This window comes from Anomalospiza imberbis, chromosome 4 (genome assembly GCF_031753505.1).
Source record: "Anomalospiza imberbis isolate Cuckoo-Finch-1a 21T00152 chromosome 4, ASM3175350v1, whole genome shotgun sequence".
NCBI classification, from domain to species: Eukaryota; Metazoa; Chordata; class Aves; order Passeriformes; family Viduidae; genus Anomalospiza; species Anomalospiza imberbis.
The window spans coordinates 43,895,571-43,916,277 of NC_089684.1; the positions used below are offsets into that span (position 1 = coordinate 43,895,571).

The 20,707-nt window shown below is 48.4% G+C and overlaps 1 protein-coding gene across 3 annotated transcripts; it reads left to right on the forward strand.

Annotated features, from left to right (window-relative positions):
• The first annotated feature begins 4,570 nt into the window (after positions 1 to 4,570).
• EREG (epiregulin) lies at positions 4,571 to 17,435 on the forward strand. Of its 3 annotated transcripts, none has more exons than XM_068188156.1 (5): positions 4,571 to 4,812; positions 15,079 to 15,162; positions 15,309 to 15,432; positions 15,997 to 16,143; positions 17,023 to 17,435. In XM_068188156.1, exons 1-5 carry the CDS (start codon positions 4,746 to 4,748, stop codon positions 17,081 to 17,083), a joined length of 483 nt encoding a protein of 160 aa, XP_068044257.1. In that variant the 5' UTR covers positions 4,571 to 4,745; the 3' UTR covers positions 17,084 to 17,435. The 3 variants fall into 3 exon arrangements, with proteins under 3 accessions (XP_068044257.1, XP_068044259.1, XP_068044258.1); XM_068188158.1 differs by lacking the exon at positions 4,571 to 4,812 and adding an exon at positions 7,487 to 7,520; XM_068188157.1 differs by lacking the exon at positions 4,571 to 4,812 and adding an exon at positions 9,633 to 9,751.
• The last annotated feature ends 3,272 nt before the right edge of the window (positions 17,436 to 20,707 follow it).

A 20,707-nucleotide genomic window follows, 5' to 3' on the forward strand; every position in this document is an offset into this window, starting at 1 on the left:
AAATGCCTCTCATATCTCCCCAAGGGCATTTAGTTATCTCGCTCCTTGGCTGTAGGTACAGTTGTAGTGGGTGTAAGTTACAGCTTCCTCCTGCTCTATCTGCAAAGCAATCTGGATCCCAGCTGAGTTCATAGTGCAGTTTGCAGTGATCTACCTTAGAACAAGTAGGGTCAGGACTTCACACTGCTTCCTTTGCCCCTTGTTTTAAATTAAACAAGTTCCTGACAATTTCCTTTACAGCTTACATCTATTTCAGGTGCGGCTGTTGCTGTTCCAGTGATGGTAATGATGGGTTAGAGGGGTGTAACACAGGCCTGACATTTCCAGGTGACAGTAGGGATGACACCAGAGCAGTCTGTGCCACTCATAGGAGGAGAGGAGAAGAAAATGGTGTCCTGTCTGGGAAGGTTTTGGGAACACCACTGAGGTTATGCTGGGAATTAGACTGAAATGAGACTGGTTCCAGTTTTTTCTTGCTTGTGACATAGAATGAGTCTTGTCCTTTTAGCCAAAGTCTGGGGGAAGTAGCTGAATGCTTTGCTGGCATCTGACCTGATGCTACCATGATTGTAGCCTGGAGTTACAGTTCTTCAAGGCACTTGTTTTTGGAGCTAGGGATGTCCTGTCAGACTACCTGGCTTCAGCACACTCCCAGTAGTGGGTTGTTCACATGTGAATGAACAGTGACTCAACTTGGTGCTTCTACTTCTACACCAAGAGTTCTTAGTGTTGCTCTTCTGTTTTCTTCCAAGCTGGAGTTTCCCTCTGCATGAGAGCAATTCCTCCATCCCTCAGAGCTGGCTACCCAGTTAGTCAAATATGAGCCAGCCAGGATAGGTGTGCCTTGCTTTTAATAAAGTATTTTGCTGACAGGGAACTTTGAGCTTCTCTCTAGCTCTGATAGGAAGTTCTATCCTGAGATGCACTGCCAAAACATAAGAGTTTGGTGTTATGACTTCTTTTTGAAAGCTATCTTTGGATTTACTGCAGAAAATTTGCATATTACAGACAGGTATCTAATTATTGACCATCAAAAAACCCCATTTTGCAACACTGAAGAAACTCACAAGAAAATTTAGATTTTTCTCCATGTGTCACTGCCTTCATTTAGCTGGAATAGATGGTTTATATGAAAGAGAAAAAAAGCCCTACCTCTAGGTAAGATGTAGCAACAAGCATTCCATCAGTGTAACTCCCTTGCCTTCTCTACCTGAGTGAGAACTACACAGCGTAAACCTCTGGGAAATAATGCCAACAGTAACGTATCATTCCTTTCACTTAAAATTCCCCAGCAAATGCTCCCCAAGTGCACTAACTCTCCAAACAATTTGTAGAAGCCACAAAGTAGAAGTCTTGATGTGTACCACGAGAGGCAATATTGTAAAATGTAGGTGAACCCAGTGGGAAGAAATGATGATGTCTAACATCAGTTCAGAAGGCTGAATTATTTCTTTATTATAACTATGCTATAATACATTAATATACTATATAAAGGAAGATACTAAAACTACATACCTACTTTTCTAACTACTATATGTAATTACTAACAACTTGTGACCCTGTTTGCGAGAGTCCAGACATAGGTGGATCTGATTTACCATCAGGTTCAAACAATTCTCACCAGAATCCAATCAAGCAATCACTCTAGGTAAACAATTCTCTAAGCACATTCTACATGAGAAAAACAAGGAGCAGAAATAGAAATTGTTTTCTCTTTCTTTCTCTCTGTGCACCTCTATGAAAAATCCTGAGAGAGAGAAATGTGCTACCACAAGGCAATCCGTGGTCAGTAGGGGTTGTGCAACATTACCAGTGAAGCCGTAGGAGAGAGAGGCAGACTCCCTGCAGACGGGCATGTATCAAACCGGTCAAGTGCAGCTGAGGGGCTTCTGACAGGATATTTACAAATTGGTGATATCCTGTTTATGGGAGCCATGTAAACAATTGAAGGCCGTTGCCCAGAGGTTCCACTGTTACTCAGATGTGCGTAAAAGACATTTCTGACACGAGCAATGCAGTCGGCACTCTGATGATGTGACACGGCAATCAAAGCTGCTCCGCTGTAATTAAATGCGCGCAGTGATGCGCAGCGTGTTGCATAAGGTGGAGCGTGAGACGCTGGGAAAGGGCTTGCAGAGAGACCTCTGGTTTAGTTTAGTTAACCTGTGCGCCCTTTAGAGTGGCTGGTTTGGAAAGATGGGTAATGAGCTTTGTGTGCTGTACCTCTTCCTGGAAATCTCTCTCCTGGTTCACAAAGGGGAATGTTATGGGAACAAAACAGGGGGAAGGGTTGAGGAGGCAGGATGGAGACAGAAGAGCAGAGCTGTGTCCGCACAGGCTCTCAGGTCTGACATGTTTCACCTGAGACAGATCCTCTCCTGTGCTTAATGGGCTCCATGCTGATGTCCGGCTGCTTGTGTGCTGGGTTTGGAGGTTTGGACAGGGGAGCTTAATCCAGGTGTGGAGCTGGAAAGTGAGTGTGTGATGCTTGAGTGGGTGATCTCGGCTGTAGGCAAGGTGCAAGTCAGGGGCCAAAGGTGTCTCATCCTGAGCATCTGATATGCAGCCTCATGAAAAAGGGGTTCTCAGGGATATCTGTTGAAAATCCTGTAGAGAAACTATTGTTGTTCAGAAGTTTAACGAGGCTCAGAGACCAGATTTGTGGTTGGCAGCCTTGGCTAATTCATCCTTGTTCCCTAGCCCTTAATTTCCTCTGTGAAGGACAATGACCCTGGCTGCAGGAGGATCGATCAAGAACTGCCAGCCATAGCTCAGTGCTGTTGTTAATTTAATAACATCGCTGATCTAATTGAACCCAGCCCTGGCCTTTGTCCTGTCCCACTTGATTTACACGCATGCGCTCCCAGTGTCATAAAGTAAATCTCCTGCCTCTCTTAAATAATGCTAAGCTGCAGGAACGAGGACGAGGGGGTGGATGCGTAGATAGAGGAGTTATGCGGGAAGTGGCACGGTCAGCCAACTGGCCACTGCCACCTTGCCCCCAGGACATCCAGTTGCAGATTCCTATTTTGTCCCATCTGCTACTTGCTCCTCAAACGATCAGAACCCTTGAACCTGTGGATGGAGAGACAGGAGAAGTTCCCTGGGGCCTGGGCCTTTGCCTCCCCTTGGCCCTTGGGCAAACCTACAGCTCCTTGCTGAGAGAGCAGAGACACATGAAGGCACTGAACACCTTTTAGTTTGCTTTTTAGTGTGGGAGGAATCCAGACTGCACTCTGGAGAGGTTGGGGAACAGCCAGCTCTGACCAGAGAACTGGGGCCTGTCTCCTTTCCTGGTAGCTGATGGCAGTCTGACCTGCATAAATGGGAGGAAAATCATCATTGTAGGCAGATGGTTTCCACCTGTGCAGGAGCTCTCCCTGCCCTTCTCAGCCTCACTGAGGCCTACAGTCCTTCCCTGTGGCTTCCAGTCAGTACCCAGTTGGCTAATCCATTTCTTCTGTGTGTAACCTAGGAACGGTGTCCAAGGAGACTTGGATACCTGAGATGATGTTCAGATCGTTGATGGGAGGAGAAGGTGACTAGAGGATGATTTCACGTAGTCTTGGTCATTCCCAAACCCCAGAGGTTTCCACATACCATGTGACTCATGGGCTCTCAAGAGTTGGCAGTACTGAATTCACTGGAGATCAAAGAATATGGAGTTTTATAGCAGGTTGGGCCCAGTCAGGGAAAACACCGAATGGAAATGTGTTGTTGGGTGTTGCAATGTCAAAGTATTCCTGATCAGCTTCTTTCCCTTCTGCCTGCATCTGTCTGCAGGCAGAGAGCATGATATCCAGCCTGGCTCCCAGCTTCCCAGCTGATGTGAGCTGCAGGGAGTGCCATGGATTATTTTTGCTGGAGTTGTAGGAGAGCTTCACTGGGGGCCAGAGTGTCCTAGTTTGAAACATTACTGCAGTGATGAATTGGGCACCTGTGTTTATAGGCTCCCTGGGGCAGACTGTCTCATCACCTTGCATGACAACAGCCAGCACAATAAAGAATAAAGGCCTGATCCTCACATCCTTTTTTTTTTTTTTTTTTTTTTTTTTTGTCACTTCAGTAATAGTAATGATTAACAGTAATTATCAGAACAGTAGTGGGAGTGTCCCATAATGCTAGTGGATGGGGGAATTCCACTAAGTGCATCTGCTCCAGTGCTTAGTGCTGGTTACCAGGCCAAACAAATACCAGAGACCTGTGGCTCTTTCCTAGATTTGGTTTCTGGAACATGTGCTGGCTGAGCTGGTTTCAGGTGGATTGCTGTTTACTCCATCATCCCTAATGACACGGCTGGCGTGCAGGTGACAGTCACTGCTGTGCTGCAGCCAAAACGCGGAGTCTGTGGACAGCTGAAGTTCCAGTGGTGGAGCAGGGTGAGTGGTGAGTCACAGCTCAGTGCAGCTTTGGATTCAGCAGGCCAAGCGCAGGCAGGGAAACAGCCCGCTAGTCAGCCCTTCCTCTGCTCATATATGCTTGAGATACAAGAGCAAAATATTTATCAAGGGCCAAAATAAGCTTGCCAAAGGGATTGAAGTCACAATCACGTGACTGCCAAGATTCCCAGATGGAGCAATGGAGAGTCAGGGGCTCTACTGATGGTGTGTGTGCACCACATATTGCTCAGGCTTTAGTGCAGGCCTTAGAGGCTGGTGCCGTGCTTCAGCAGGTCTGTGCTTCTCACTGACAGTGTGTTTCTCTTGTCTTCCCCATGCTGGCACCATGGGAGGTACAGGAGAGGCATGGAAGATAGAGATGGGGAGCCCACAGCCAAGAGAGACTGCTGTGCAGAAAACCTGAGAATAGCTGGTGAGTCGCACTGGTCCCCATCGCAGTGAGTTTGCCACCATTTCACTGTCCTTCTCTGGATGTCCTTCTCTGGGCAGAGCCATCAAGTGGGTGGGCCATACGGTTGTCCGCCAGGGGCATGCTGCCATGTAGGAATTTCAGTTCTACTGGCCACTGATCAGGGGCATGAATGATGCACCCATGTGTGCACATGGTGACAATCTTCACCTTTGCATATATTATTTCTCTCAATGGTTAATCCTTGTCCCTGGAGAATGAGAAATTCTGTGGAAGAGATGACTTTATAAACACAAAAGAGATGCTGATGGACAGAACAGCACACAGGACTGATGGGTAAGGGGCTGGTGTTCTTCCCAGCTTGCTTGCAACCTACTACATGCTGTGGGGAAATCCCCTTTGTTTCAAGCTTTGTCCTTCTATTATTCTATTCTATGTAATTGTTCTAAACAGTTCACCCAAAGCAAGGAGAAACAATTAATAGATATAGGGACAGTGATGTGCAGGAGACCTGGCTTGATACCACTCTCAGCAAGGGCATGGGTTTTTTTAGCACTGAGTAAAGGCAGAAACCATGGAAAGACTCCACAAATGAGAAAGGCTTCAACCCCTTGGAGGCAAAGAAATCACTCAGCATGGAGCACTGGGCTGTAATTAGGAAAGGGAAATCACCAGCTGAGCATTAAGGAGTTCTTGCTGTCCATGAGATGTGTTGAGCCATTCAGGATTTGCCCAGGGGAGAGTAATGGCAAAGTCATACAAGCCAGGAGAATGAAGTTTTAAAAACTGCCCTTCAGGGAGGAATGCAGCATGAACTGGGAGATCTGTCTCCCTTTTCAATGCCATCTTCTGAGATGGATGAAAATTAGCTGCTTGGGTTTTTTTTTTTTTCCCTTTCTTTTGTGACTTGCTGGTTATTGCTGACCCAAGAAGTTGGCAAAGAAGTCAATGAATTTGGGGAATTGTTCTTTATTTTTAATAGCACAACATCTGTGTTGTCCAGTAACTTTGACCTCATGCTGTGTTTACAGGAAGAGGCATCGGCCGCTTTCAGCCCCGGGTGCAGAATTTGAACTCTCGTAGTTTATAGGAGAGAGTGGTTGTTTAATTCACCCCTCGCATTCACAGCAAATTTGAAACTGACCTTTAAACGGAGTAATTTGGCTCAAGGTTTTTCTTTTCTCCATTTCCTCCAGCCGGTTGCATCTACGTATTCCAGTTAAAAATACATTCCCTTCTTAGGGCATTTGTGTTCCCATGAGCCTCAAGGTTTTTACCATTTATGATTTTTACAAAATCATGGAATCATTTCGGTTGGAAAGGCCCTCTAAGATCATGGAGTCCAACCACTCCCCCCAGCACTGCAAAGCTCACTGCTGAACTGTGACTCCAATGCCGCATCTACTTGCCTTTTAGATCCCTTTGGGAATGTAATATTAATCTTGTGTAGTTCAAATGAAAGTGCTGTCAAGAGTGAGGTGCATGCCTATTGATGTCTGACCTTCTGAGAGTATTTCTTGAGCATCTCTCATTTTGTGCAATGAAATCTTGCTGTATGTAGGTCTGCTTACGGATGTACTGACATGTGCAGTCATGCTGTTTGAAAAATTCTGGATGATTTTCCCAATTATTTTATGAAATCGCTGCTTTTTGTTACTCGGCATGTGTGCATAACAGTGATGAGTGCATCAGCGCAAGACTAGGAATTATTTTCTTTCCATTTCAAAAATACTTTCTAGCAAGAAAAGATGTTGATTTTGCAAATTTGTCTTGTTTTCAGGAGATTAAACCTATGCAGATCCATGCCCACAGCAGCAATGCATAAAACTGGGTGCAAGCCCTACAGAAGGCAGCTAAAGTAAGTGGTACAGACACTCGCCATGTATGGCTCTAGGTATGTAAAAACACACAGATAAAGTGGCTGTGTTCATTGCTGTGAACACATGTATTCTTCTACAGCAAGTCCCTGTAAGGAAAACAGACACCCCAGAAAAATACACACTTAGGCTGTGTTTTTTCCTCTTTAAATCAAAAAGGGCATGTTGTTCATAGAAAGTGCTGTGCGCCATCACTGATGGACTGCAGAAAGACAAGGCTCAGTCTGTACCCATGCAATAATCACTGCTGTGAATCTGCTGCTCTGTCCCAGAAGGGGAGATGAATGCTTGAGACATTGCAAGGGACTGAAGCAAGCTGAAGCAAGGACTTCAGCTGAGCCTCTGTACTTTGTAAAGAGAGGTTTTCTTTTAAAGGTGGTTATTAAGGCAGTGCAGGGTAATAAAAGCAAGCAAGTCTTTCACATAGGTCCTGAACACTTCCTCATATTCTTGTTACACTTTGTAAAGAAAAAAATCCCAAAATCATAGCATTCAGGGGGGTCCTCACTGGTGGAGTGCCAAGGGGCACAAATCCATGGGGGCCTTGCCCTGGGCGTGCCGGTTTACCCCGGCTGAAATCGAGGCCAGCAGCAGAGATGCACCCGTGATGCTCTGTTGCCCAACCAGTGCTGCCTGCAGCATTGCACAGACTTGTTGCTCCTACCGGGACCTGTGGGATGCAATGAGCCCGCCTTACAATGACCCCATTGATGCTGCAAGGCCTCTTGGAAAACTGGCTCTTAAGGTGTGTGCCAGCCTTACCCCAAGCAGCAGCCTCCACGTGGAGGAGGGGATGGTGAAAGCTGCACGCGGGGATGACGGATGCGAAATCAGGTACTGTGAAACAAAGAACATTACAGAAAGATGAAACAAAGATGTGTCCATGATACTTGTTTTCCATATATTCAGATCTGAAAGAGGAAATTCCAATGAATTGCTCCAATTGTGTCAGCGTTACTCGGTATCTGGGTACCGGTGTACAAGACTATAATTAAATGTTGCCCTTCAGAGGATAAATCACACAGGAATTTAAGGGTAAAATTAATTATAAAGTGGAAGTTCTTCGGTGATGCTGCTTTTTAAGGCATCTGTAAGCCCACACACAGAAACACGTTGCTAATAATTGCAATTCCTTCCTTTACTCATTATGATCTCTGAACGAGCAGACAATAAAATCCTTAATAAGGGGGATCAGCACAAATTAAAGAAGCAACCAAAACAGTCATGCGGCATCAAAAAAGACACCATCTGCATGGTATGACTAATTAGAGGGGGAAAAAGGGGGACTTGGAAAAAGATTCCAGCTATATCATGTCCCACTTGCTGTGGAGGGCATCCTTCTAAATGCTACTTTCACACCGAGCTTTATTACATTTATCTTGCCAACTCTCATACCATTTAGGTAATTAATAAGTGGTGCTGACACACAATTCTGTAGCAACATGCTGCCTTTTTTCACTTCAGCATCTCCATGCCACTGTAGACCTAAGAAAATGCTCTGAAAATAAGGAGTATGATTTGTAAGTACCAGATCTATTGCAGCCCCCTGAATGAATGTCTTTATTACTTAGAACTGCATTCTGAACATGGAGTTCTGGTATATGGAGTTCTGCAGTATCTTCTACAGTTACCTCTCTTCAATGTCAGTATCAATAACTGCTTATAAAACAGAGAAACTAGGGACACTTGAGTCATTGGCTGGTGCAGTGCAGCTCAGTGTCAATACTCGGGTTCCTTTCACTGTGAGATATGTTTATCAGTGCCACAATAAACTGGGTATCAGTGTGCCTTTATGGAGAGCGGTAAGGCAGGGGAAGATGAGTTTTCCTTTAAAAGGAAAAGGAGTAAATCATCATTGTTGAGCAGTTTGTTGAGATGAAACACGCTTCATATTTTAGGCAAATGTGTGCAGTAGGGATTTGGTGGGTGGGATCCCTCAGTCATCTGACGGTGGGATGTAACTGCTGAATGAGGTCTTGCCTAATATAGCGACAGAGAGCGTGGGCTTCAACAGGATGCTTGAAAGGAATTTTTTAAAAAGTAGCTGTTGGCTGCTCTTTCAAAGATCTTATAACTGATAGAGGTGTTGCTTCCAGGAACTGCCTGTGCTACTGGGCCGTGATGAGGCCAGGAGCTGGAGGGAGAATGTGGCATACACAGCCTCTGAGCTCAAGACCATTGTGGCCAGCCCAGGTGCCCGGTGAAGTGCTGGCATTCCTGGTACCTGTGCTGTAACTTAATAAGCCATTTCTGCCCCTAGCTCCGGGGCTCCCTGGCAGCTGCACGTGTGTGCTGAGGGTCACTCCAGAAATGCCAGGAGATGGGAGATAAGGCCAGCAAGTTTCCAGCTGCCCACTCTGGGGTGTTTCCCAAACCTTGGTTTAGGCACAGGTGGTGTTCATGGCAATGATATGGCCCAAGGGTCCCTTGTGTGCCGGCAGGGCCTACCTGGGAAGCTGGCTCTGGGTCTGCAGGGCCTCCTACCACTGCACATCGCATGGATGCTTTGAGGGCAAGCAGAAACAGCGGTCCCGAGGTTGTGCCGTAGGCATCCACAGCCCCGGCAAGTAAGCGCATGGGCTAGACTGCTCAGAGGGCTCGGGTAATTTTACGGCCGCAGGTAATATTTGCAGTACTACTTGCTGGAACCAGGGGCACCTAATGTACCCGGGCACCTGCCGACGGCCGGAGAGGGCAGGGCTACCCCCCCGCTCCCGGCGAAGGGACCTGGAAAAGCCGGACCGGGGCGCAGTTCCTGCTCGCCGTCGGGGCATCGCCCGCGGGCAGAGCAGGGGGCGGCCCGGCCCGAAGGCCGGGGGGGGCGAGGCAGGAAGCGCGGAGGCCGAGCCGAGCCGCTGCCCCCAGCCGGGCGGGCCGGGTGTCACCGCGGCGGGCCCCGCCTCTCCGCGGACACATAAAAGTGCGGCAGGCCGGCCGGCTGATTGCACACCGCTGCGCCGGTCCTGCCGCCGCCGCCTGCCTTCCTGCCGCCTCCTCTGCTCCCTGGGGACCGAGGGCGATGGACGCTGGCTGCCTGTGGGGCCGCAGCCTGCTGCTCTTCCTCGGTAAGCGGCGAGGTCCCCGTTCCGGCGGGCAAGGGCTGGAAGGGCATCGGGTGCTGCGTCCTGGGACAGGGGCATTCTTTGGCTGCTGGGAAATCTGCGTCAAAGCATAACGTTCAGGTTGCCTTCAGGTGAAGCTGATGAGTGTCTCTCCGAGATGAAGTCCCGGGCGCTGACAGGTGTACCCGGGTGGATTGTATGAGCTGAGGAGCAGAGCACACACCACACTGTGGTGTGTTGTTACAGGATGTTTTGTTGCTTGTGCGATGCCCAGGTGTGTCCTGTGACTGAGTGAAGGTGGACATTCTTTCTCTTCTCTTCAGCTCTGCTCCCAGTGCAGTCTGCTCTCTTTCACCTTCACCTGTCTTGTTTGTAGCCCGGTCCTGCTGCCTTTGCCCAGGCCATGCTCTGGGCGAGCTCAGTGGGTGAATCCTCACGGCAGCAGGGACTTCCTGATCATAACAAAACAGGTTGTGGCCTCCTTCTGCTTGACACTTCTCCACCTCCTCGCTGGGAGTGTGTTACTCCATTGTATGACATAAGCTACCTGAAAGTCTCAAGTGAACACGTGTATCCTTAGAGCATCAAGAGTCCTGGGGCCTGGGTGTGATCCAAGAGCTGATCCTTGTCACACACCTCCACGGGGCGCTGGCACTGACAGGTGGCGACTGCTGAGAGCTGACCCTGTTGGGCAACTTGAGCTCTGTGGGCAGCAAAGTCCTGATACCTGGCACATTCACGCCTTGCTTTAATGACAAAGCATATTCTCACACTCAAGATGTTGGGCTCGAGGTCGTAGTTGATGGACAAACTCCAAGACTTCTCTTTTGGGACAGATGTTTTCCTCTCCTTCTAAGCCCACTGCAGTATGTGTTTGTGTCTTTCATCTTAGCCAGGTATTTCCATAACAGTTGATGGAACAGCTGCTGCACAGCATCTCACTTGCCAGGACAGCAGGTTAAACATCTTGTAGTCCGTGAGTCAGCCATGCTTTGCACAAAAATGACACTGGTAGGAACTGGTATGTCTTCATGGATCTGTATATGAATTTCTTTGTTTCCGGGGCAGGCACAACATCTAATAGTAAGGGATGGGTTAGTCATAGCTAGGTGGCATCATAACAAGTGCTATGAGCACTTTACTGCCTTCCCCTCCCAGGGCAGGAGTGTAAGCAGAACTTGGTGCTTCTGGGAAGACTGGCACTGGTGTTATGCCAGACTGGAGGAGGTTCCCTGCTGAATGGCTGAAGCCTTACTGAAGTGACAGTCCTTGCCAGGTTCATATCCTGGCTGTTGTGGGCTTGGAACTGGGCAGCAGCAAGGCAGTGGTGGGAGAGAGATGTCACTCACTCCTGAGGGGACACAGTGCTATGCCAGCCACACACGGAGGTGGTGGTGATGGGAACAAACCAGGGCCCTGCCTTTTCTGGGAGTTGCTGCAGGAGCTTTGGCACCGATCTCCTTGTGCTCACTGTAACGCCCACTCAGTGGAGAAGGCAGGCGTTGGACCTCCACACTCACCGGGCTGTTCCAGGACTGCTGTCCTTATGTTTTCCTGTGTCAAATTCTCCTGGCTCTCAGCAAATTGACTCAGCATAAAGATCGCTGTGTCTGACGATGGGGAAAGTGTTAGTGGTCAATGTGTCTGGCTGGAAGTAATAAGGGATTTCTGCTTTTGTGGCATAGGGACCTCAGCCCTCACACAAGTGGTGGGAAGCATTGTGGCCAAGCACAGGGGCAGCACGTGAGTAAGATCAGTGGTTTGTAGGTCTCCAGAGGGGTGGAAGCACTGCTGGGATGACTGGGTGCACATAGCTGCATTATCTCTGCCTAAGGGTAAGTCCTGGTACAATGCTGAAGATGATCCTGTGGGCCTATAGCAGTTTTGGAGCACCAGTCTTCCCATGACAGACTGATGTTTCCAGGGCTGCTGATCCTGGATATCCACAGCTGCGAGTCTGCGGTTCTGGAATTAAACAGTGGTAGTAGGGATGCTCACAAAGCCAGTGGGACAGACTGGCTAACTTCCATGTTCCCTATTTGGTTTGCCCAAAGAAGACAGAAGACAGTTAAGACATTTCCTGGATGTCCAAAATCAGGTGATGGGGATGCACCTTGATCTGTCTTTGCAGTTAAAATGGGCTGAGATCCTTCAGGTGAATGTCACCTGGGCACCTCTGCTTTGGAAGTGCAACCCATGCGGAGGGTGTAGGTGCTGCTGCTGTGGCAGAGAGACTGCAGAGATGCCAAATGGGAGGTAGCACTATTCAGGTGAATTAGTACAGGACTGGCAATCTCGGTGACAGATGAAACCATCTCAATGATTGAGCTCTCAGAACCTTGACAGTTCCCCTAGTGTAAATCCTCCACAGAGTAGTCCTCAGTTTAGAGTATCTCGCATGTGCATCCTTTATCCTTAGCAACCATCCTGCCACTGGAAACTACAGCTGGCTCACAGTAAGCAAACTGATGATTAACCTTTGTGGGTTGTCTCTGATGGGGGTTGCAGGAAACAAAGGCAGTTGGTCACCAGCCCTCATTTTCCTTTCTTCCCTTATGGAAGAAGAAGTAAGCAGCAGCATTATTCCTGTTCCAGTAAGTGCTGTCAGTGTGAACCTTGCAGGAATACCTGTGAAGCCAGATGGGATTATGATGTAGGAATGTGATATGTAACACTCACATTCCTGCAAGACACAGATGAAAATCCACCATCTCATTACTCTTATCTTGTACCCTGTGTTTGCTTAATGAACAGTGAAGGAATAAAAATATAACCTCTCCCAGGTGCTGTGTTTAGTATGCATCATCTGATAAATATCCTGGGAAAGGCTCTCCTTTGCCATTGCTGTGTGTGGATCCCTTATCCTTCCAGTGATGTCAGAGTGGAAATATGTGCATGGGGGAAAGGGCAAAGCAGAGCAGTGCAGAATAGGAAGAACTTTGCCCAAAAGCAGCAAATACTGCTGGGTGTCAGCAAATATCCATGTCTGCAATCCAGCCTTTCCAGCCCTGAGAGCCTGCAGTCAGATGGAGGAGGCCCCTGCACATGGCTGGGACTGGGAAAGCCCTTGGGCAGTGTTGGAGGAGGAGGTTATTTTTAATTTGTCCTCCATAGATGTCTGGGTTATGGGCTTTAACTGGAAAGCCGTGTTTCCTTCTGGAGCCAAGAGGAGAGCTGACCTGTCTCTTCCATGGGCCTTTTGGTTGGAGTTTTCTCATGTGCGAAAGCTGAGTTCTGCTAAGTCTCCAACTGGGAATTTCAGCTTAAAAAGCAGCTGCTCGGGTTATGCCCAGGTCAAGGAAGCGTGCAAACTGTGACAGAAATGAGTAGGCTGCATGAGATCCTCAGCTGGCTTAATCCATCTGCTTAACTAGTGGGTGTCTGGAATACCTCTGGTAGGTTTAGCCTTGACTTTTGTTAATTTCTGTCCTTAATTCTTTCTGTGACATGATGTATCCTTAGTGGGACACAGCTGTCCTGCGCCACAGCTCCTCCCTTCGAAGGGAGCAGCTTAGTCCTTGGAGCACTCCTGAAATATCCCCCTAATTCCTGGGAAGAAGAACTGGCTCGGTAAATCTTTTCCAGCATCTTTTGGGACCCGAGGTCCCTGGGCTGCCACTGTCTGACAGCTGGTGTCCTCTCCTTTAACACACTTGAACTTATGTTTTAGCAACTCAGCTTGGCCTCACAGAAGTGTTAAACTACTGCTGCTGCTGAGGCAATCTACAGTGAGCACACTGCCACTTAAAAAAAAAATCCCACCCTGAAAGTAAACTTGCATGTCCTGCCCCATTGGAGGGAAAGGCAGGTCCTGCTGAGTCATGCCAGCTCCAGCTGGTACAGGTATCATGGATCTGTTACTGTTGCTCTGGCTCTGGGGGACCTGGGCTTTGTTCTTTCTCCTAGAGCTTGGTGGAAATCTGGTTTATTAGCTTTGCAGAGGGAGGTGAGAAGGAGGAATGATGTTTTTAAAAACCCAAACACAGGAAGAAGCCCTGTCCCTCTTAGATATTCCTGCTGGTTTTGTGTGTAGCTGGAATGAAGGACAAAGGAAGGCTACTGATCACCCAGAAGCAGATGAGCTGCCGGAAATCCATAAATTACCACTACTAGATTTAACCCTGAGATGTAATGAGACTTTCTAATAACTGGAGTTGAATTAGAATGATTGGGAAATTATGGAGGCACACTCCCTCCATTAGACATGCATGACCTAACAAGTTAATAGAGGCAAACAGCCCAAAGATACAAATTACAGACTTCCGTGGAATGGGGCTGATGACTAAGCAGTTCATGAGCAGGTTAATTTGTGACCACAGGAGGAGTGTTAGCCAGGTGGATTTCATGGCCAGCTGGGGCAAACATTCACTATTCCTCATGGACTAGCCATGAAACTACAGGCACCTGTGCTGGCTTTTGAATCCTATTTGCAAATGTTCTTTTAACTAGTAGAACACCTGAAAGCTGTGCCTGTTTTCTCTGGTGTTCTGCTGAGTAACAGTGGCCCAGTGTCCATAAAGTGGTCAGTAACCTCTCCAAGCCCGTGGGCAGATGAGGAGTGTTTGGTTTCTCGTGTTAGCGGCTTTGCAAGCGGGCTTTTAACCAAGGAACTGCCAAAGGAGTGGGTGTCAGTGCAGGAACTGTCCAGCCCTTCAGCTGTCTTCAGCGAGGAGAGGGCTGAGGAAGTTCTTTGCTAGTGAAGAGCAGCTTTTGTGTTCAGCATACTTGGAGCAGTTTGTGGTCTCTCAAGCCAGTGGCGGGGTGCTGAGCCTGGCTCAGCACTGACCTGGTGTGCTGAGTCACCAGCTGCACTGACTTGCAGATTCCTAGGAAATACTCTTCCTGTGGGCTGTTGTGAGTCAAGGATATCTTGATTTTGATCAGCAAAAGGACTCCTCCTGTGATGAGTGCTGGACTGTCATGCCTAATTGTGGAAGCCTGGCTATTTCCCTTGCACAGGTGCTATGCCAGACCAGTCAGAAACCTAACATAATCATCAAATGGCCTAATTCCTGCCTCTCCCCATAATCTCTCCTAGCCTCTTCCTGCCCGGTTTCACTCAGAGTGTGGGAGAGAGGTGGTCACAGACACCAGGTTTCTGTTGAGTCTTTGTTCTGCATTATAAGTTTGTATTTCAGAGATGTTTCTTTGGGCTGCTGTATATAATGTAGGCAGCACATCACTCAGACCTGTAATTTTTCAGCTTTCAACTTCAGGTCTTCCCTACCATGATGAGAAGTTTCTGTTCTTCTTAGATTAATTACTACAGCAGCTTAAATAGTTAACTCAAAATGCATCTAGTTTTGACTGTTGTTTTTATTCTCTCATAGGTTACCTATTGCAAGCAGTCCTGGGCACAACAGTGATCCCTTTATGTGGGCCTGGTGAAATGGAGAACTGCACAACAGCGCTCAGTAAGTACTGCACAGCTCTTTGTAAATAACAGATCTCTGGTTCCCATCTTCCTTGGGCTGGCAGTCTCACTGAGGTGCCCTTGGGAATGATTCTTCTCTGAGCAGCATTGCTTACATCCTGAGGTACTCATGAAATGTCTTTGCAGTCCAGACAGAGAACAGCCCACGTGTGGCCCAAGTTGGGATAACGAGATGCAAGCCTGAAATGAAGGACTACTGCTTCCATGGGCAGTGTGTGTACATCGTGGACTTGGATGAGCACTATTGCAGGTATGGACAGGCCCCACTCATCCTGCAGATTTCCCTGAGGTGGGCTTTGAAGTGAACTTTGCTCTGGCTGCCATTGACACTTAGCTGAAAAAACAATCCAGCCATGTATTAAATGCTCACAAGAAAGTGAAGAGGAGCACCATGTCTATAATGCTCAGCTGCATTTAAGGAAGTGTTAAGCACATGTGCTGCCTCCAGTGATCTCTGTGAGAGTGTCAGACACCTGAAATTAGTGACCAACCCAGCTTAGACTTGGGACATTCTTTCTGATGGGCTTCCCTGATCATCTCTGTTTATACTAGTATGAGATCCAGAACTCAGGCACAGAACCAAGGTCTCTCCTTTGATCCAACCTATGAAATAAAGATCCTTTAGGCATTTTTAAGGGTATTGCTCATTTACCTGATCAGTTTAGAGCCGCCTCTAGGACCACATGGGCTTCAGTTACATCAGTTTAAGTGTCTCGTCCCTGAGGAAACAGCAGGCCAGCAGCATGGGACACTCTGTGAGCTCCTGAGGTGTAACCCCACGCCACATCTCTGATTGTGCCTCTCTCACCCTCAGGTGTGACGTGGGCTTCTCCGGAGTGCGGTGCGTGCACTCGGAGCTCGTCCGGCAGCCCCTCAGCAAGGAGTACGTGGCACTGACCGTCATCGTGGTTTTGCTCTTCCTCGCTGCCCTCTCTCTCGCCAGCTACTACATCTGCAGAAGGTGAGACTCGCGCTCCTGGTGGCTTGGGAGGCTGAGCCAGCTGGAGGTGGCAGGCATCCTCTGAGCACCCCCGTGTAGCCTGGAACACCTCACTCACTGGGCAGTTCCATACACAGACCCGCTCAGCTGTGCTTGAAGCGCTCGGCACAGGCAGCGTGCTGGCAGTGTGGCATGGCCCAGGCTGCAGGCCAGGCGGCAGCACTCCCAGCGCCTGTTTGCCCTCACACTGGGGCTCTGTAGGTTGGTTCGTATGTGGCTTAGAGGGTGTGTTGAGATCAAGGAGAGAGCAGGCAGGGAATAGGAATATTTGAGTTCTTTCATTGGTAATGCCATTCCCTCAGGCATCAGGGGCTGGAGAGCAGCTGGATTTCTACCAGCTGATTTGCTGATCTGGTATGTTACTGTGGTGAGTGTGATATCATGAGCACTGCCTTATCAGCTTTACCATGGGGGACAGTACTCTTCTCCATGAACAGATCCAAAGCAGCAGGAATCATTCTCCAGACTAAAAACTGGCTGGTAAGCATTTGTCAGAGGGCTGAGGAGGTAGAACAAGTCCAGAAGGAGAGCTCAGCTTCCTGGATCTGGTAGGCAGCTAGATGGTAACCAGCAGGATTTCTCAAAGACAAGCCTAGTACCAGCAGGAAGACTGTAATGCAGATGTGAAATTGTCAGTGAAGAGTCGAGAAAGGAGACTGCATTCAAGTGATGTCAGACCTGGAAATAAGCGCAGACAGAGAGAGCCCAGCGGCTAGAGATTTAAAACAAATGTGAGGAGCTCGTATGGTTTTTTTTTTCTTTCTTTCCTTTGCCCCCCACTCCCCATCACTCTCCAAAAGCAACTGGCTTTCCAGAATTCACGTCTCTCTGCTATTTCAGGTACCGCAACAAGAGGAGACAAACAAACACCAGTGAATACAAGGAAGTTGGTGCGCTATAGGAGAAGCTGTGACTTCCTGCAGTGTTTTGTTCATCTGGATGGACTCAGTGACTACCTGTCTATTTAAATGTTATTTTTATTAATAATATTTACAATATTTATAACCTTTAAAAAATTTCAATTGTTTGGTGATTCAATAAGCATAGGTCAAGCATTTTATTTTCAGTGTTTTATTTTTTTATCAAATGATATTTCCTAAAGGGAATCCCACCTAAGTGGTTCTTTGGGATAGAGATATATTTTTATAAAAACTCGTCTTCTTGCTCTGGAGAGAAGAATTTTATATTTATTCTTGTGAATATACTCAAAGCAATTGTATTCCTTGAAATAAAACTTCTAGACAAAGTCAAAATGTCTGCTGATTCCAGCAAGTGGTGGTGGATGGAGTTACCTCCAGCTGGCCACCTGTCACTGGGGATGTTCCCAGTCCTGTTTCGTATCTTCATCAGCAAATCCTCATGAAAGGGAAGACATTGAGAGCCTGGAGCATATCCAGAGGAGGGAGGTGGGGAAGAGTCTGGAGGGCACATCTGGTGAAGAGCAGCTGAAGGAGCTGGGAAAATTCAGCCTGGAGAAAAGGAGGCTCCGGAGGGAGCCTTCTGTCTCTCCACAACTCCCTGACAGGAGCGGGCAGCCAGGGTGGGTCAGGGGATCTGCTTCCAGGGAACAGGGACAGGACAAAAGAAAACGGCCTCACGCTGTGCCTGGGGAGGTTTAGATTGGATATTGGGGAAAATTTATTCACTCTAAGAGCTGTCCAGCCCTGGCAGATGCTGCACAGGGCAGTGGTGGAGACCCCATCCCAGGGGAAGTTTAACAGACAAGTTGATGTGGTACTTGGGGAGTTGGGTTATTGGTAGGTTTGGCAGTGCTGGATTAATGCTTGGACCCTATGATCTCAGAGTGAAACCCAGCGTGGCTTGACTGAGTAGTGTCTTTGAAGCCTCAGCAGTTATTCTTGGAGAGAGAAACCACAGTACTATTAATAAAGTGTATCAATGTACCTTAGTTCCAATGCATAGTTTTAACTGCCACAACTGGAGGAAGTCTCAGAGGACAGCTCCTAGTGCAGTATATCCAACACGTACTGCATGGCAGCAGCACGGATCTTGGCTCACTCATACCCTCAGGAAGGCTGTGCTGGCTGTGTTTTGGATTTCAGCAGGGAGGCAGCAGCACAAGCTGATGAGACTCTGCAGCTGAACACACGAACACGTGGCAGCTCAGGGTGCGAGTGTAGCTACAGCAGGACACCTGCTTTGGAACCAGCACGAGTCCTCCCCATAAAGTTTCTGCCACAACATCCATTGTACAGCTTGGAGCAGGGCAAGGAAAATTTTTGAGTTTGGCCATAAATATCTTCTTTGCCTAAAATAATGATAAAGTAGCCTGCTGAGGTTTAGCTGAACCCCAGGTGTTGGCTCCCTGTGAACAGGAAGGATCCTTGCAGCACCTGAATCATCCCTGCTAATCCCATCCCTTCTCACACTTTCAGAAGATGTGAGAAAAAGCCCAACCTTTACGTCATTCCTGGTCACTGACAGACATCATGGCAGGCTGCGTTGGGCTGTGTTTTTGGGTGTTGGTGGGTGTGAAACCGGTGATCTCTTGGCTTGTGCAACAGTGGGTTATCCTGTAGGGATTATGCTTGCCGTGCTGGGTCTGTGCAGATAGCCTGTGGCTACCTTCTGCCACCTTCTCAGGTGACCTAAGTGCTCATTGTTGGCAGTGCTACAGGGCTGTCTTTGCCCAGCTCTCAGTCCAGGTCATTCAGCAGTTGAGATGAGTTTCCCTGCTCCTTCTGGACCCTCAGCATGGAACTAGAAGAGGATAGTTGGTCATTCCCAGTTAACTGGGTTAACTCACAGGGCCCTCATTAGCTGCTCTTCAACTTTTCACTTCCTCTCTCCTTCTCCTGTAATCTGGTTGTGACACAGGAACCTGTTCTGCTGGGTAACTGGTGACAGCTAATGGCAATCCCAGCCACAGCCTCATTGTTACACAGCCTTTCCCAGTGGTAAGATGCGGCAAAAATCGATTCTTGGAGCCTCCTTCCATTCTTGCTGTGACCCAGTTAGGATATGTGGTGACACATCCTTTTTCCCCCTCAGGCTTCCTTGCCTGTCTGTGAACTACTCTGTCCCGTCCCTGTTTATCCTCCAGAAACTCTTCCTGGACTCCTGGAAAGGCTCAGCCCAGAGGCCTGGCCCCCAAACACTGACCTTTTTGCTCTTCTGCTCCACTTGGCAGGAGAATCCCAAAAGAGGACCTGAGCAGCCCCTGGAACTGCAGATGCATCTTTTTGCTGCTCTTGCAGAAGGTTACAGCTGCAGTAAGAGCAGCAGCCTGGGGTTTATCATGCCTTACACTTTTGGGTCAGACACATGTAACAGGAACAGTCCACTTTCAGGCCTGTGCAGGATTTGTTTGGAGTTTTTTATCTGTCTTGACTTTTAGCTGACTGTCCTGATCTGGCCTGGGCTTTTTCCACCTATCCTGTTGCTCATCTGATTCCAGCCCACAGCAGGTCTTCCAGCATCTGTGTTTTTCTCACTCCTGCACAGGATTGGGAAACTGCAGAGCTTAGGGCCACATACCAGCCTGCCACCTCAACAGCTTGTGCTGGCTGGACGGAGATTGCCAGTCCAGCAACCACACAGCCAGGTCCCAGGGACACACCCCAAATAATTTGCCTCTGAGAATGAACCTCCCTCATTCTTTCCATGGTTTCTGCTGGCACCACCTCTGTCCCTCTGGTGCAGCTCTTCCTCACCTGCACCACCCACTGTCAGAGTCACCTTTGGCTGCCTCTTTCCTGCAGTGAGAGCACCCGTGGTGTGTCTCCCAGGTGGCCCTGCCAAAGCCTTCCTCACACAATGGCTTTGTTTGCTGCATGAGTATTACAGGCCAGGGCAGTTTTTCTCTGCCCGTGACAAACTCATTCACAGCAGAGGGAGTGTGTGTGGGGGGGGAAAGGGACTGGAGGCTGGTGCTGGAGAAACCCACCTGATGACCTGTCATCATACAGGTAGGTGACAGGTGGTCATTAGCCTGTCCTCAGGGCCACCAGCAAGCCACTGTGCAGGGTTTCTGCCTGGGACACTTGTGCTGGCAGCTCTCTGGAGGACCGAGCAGCTGCAGCTCCCATAGCTGCAGGGGTGCTCTGTTTGACATCTCCCATCCTTTTTAAACCTGTCTCATCCCAGATTTGCCCTCTTGGTAACCCTGCCCTGGGATTCTTGCCCTCAGGTCTGTATATTTTATCAGAAACTCATTCCAGTCTCCTGGGATTCAGGCAAAGGCCAGCTGATGCTTGTTTTCAGGCCTGGGGCTGTCTGACCTAGAAAGCAACAGCAACAACTCCTTCCTGGTGTCCCACGGAAGGATTGTGCTCGTGTGAAGGCTCACTGTAAACCCTCCAAAATTCTTTGGCTTTGTGCAGACATCACTGGTGGTGTTTCCCCTGGTCACCATGGCTGACTTGTTTTAAGAGGGCATTAGAAGAAAGACCTTTCCAAAAGCAGCCACCAACCACAGAACTGCAAAGAGATTAGAGTGTGAGTCCTCACAGCAACATAAGCCAGTCATCACCTCATCACTTCTTGAGGGACAAACACTTTTAGT

What these genes read in the sequence shown, in the direction of transcription:
- EREG (XM_068188156.1), top strand. Translation starts at nt 4,746, where the DNA reads ATGGAAGATAGAGATGGGGAGCCCACAGCCAAGAGAGACTGCTGTGCA. An exon ending in TTGGATGAGCACTATTGCAG is followed by an intron (nt 15,433 to 15,996) that starts GTATGGACAGGC and finishes TCTCACCCTCAG; the next exon opens with GTGTGACGTGGGCTTCTCCG. An exon ending in AGCTACTACATCTGCAGAAG is followed by an intron (nt 16,144 to 17,022) that starts GTGAGACTCGCG and finishes CTGCTATTTCAG; the next exon opens with GTACCGCAACAAGAGGAGAC.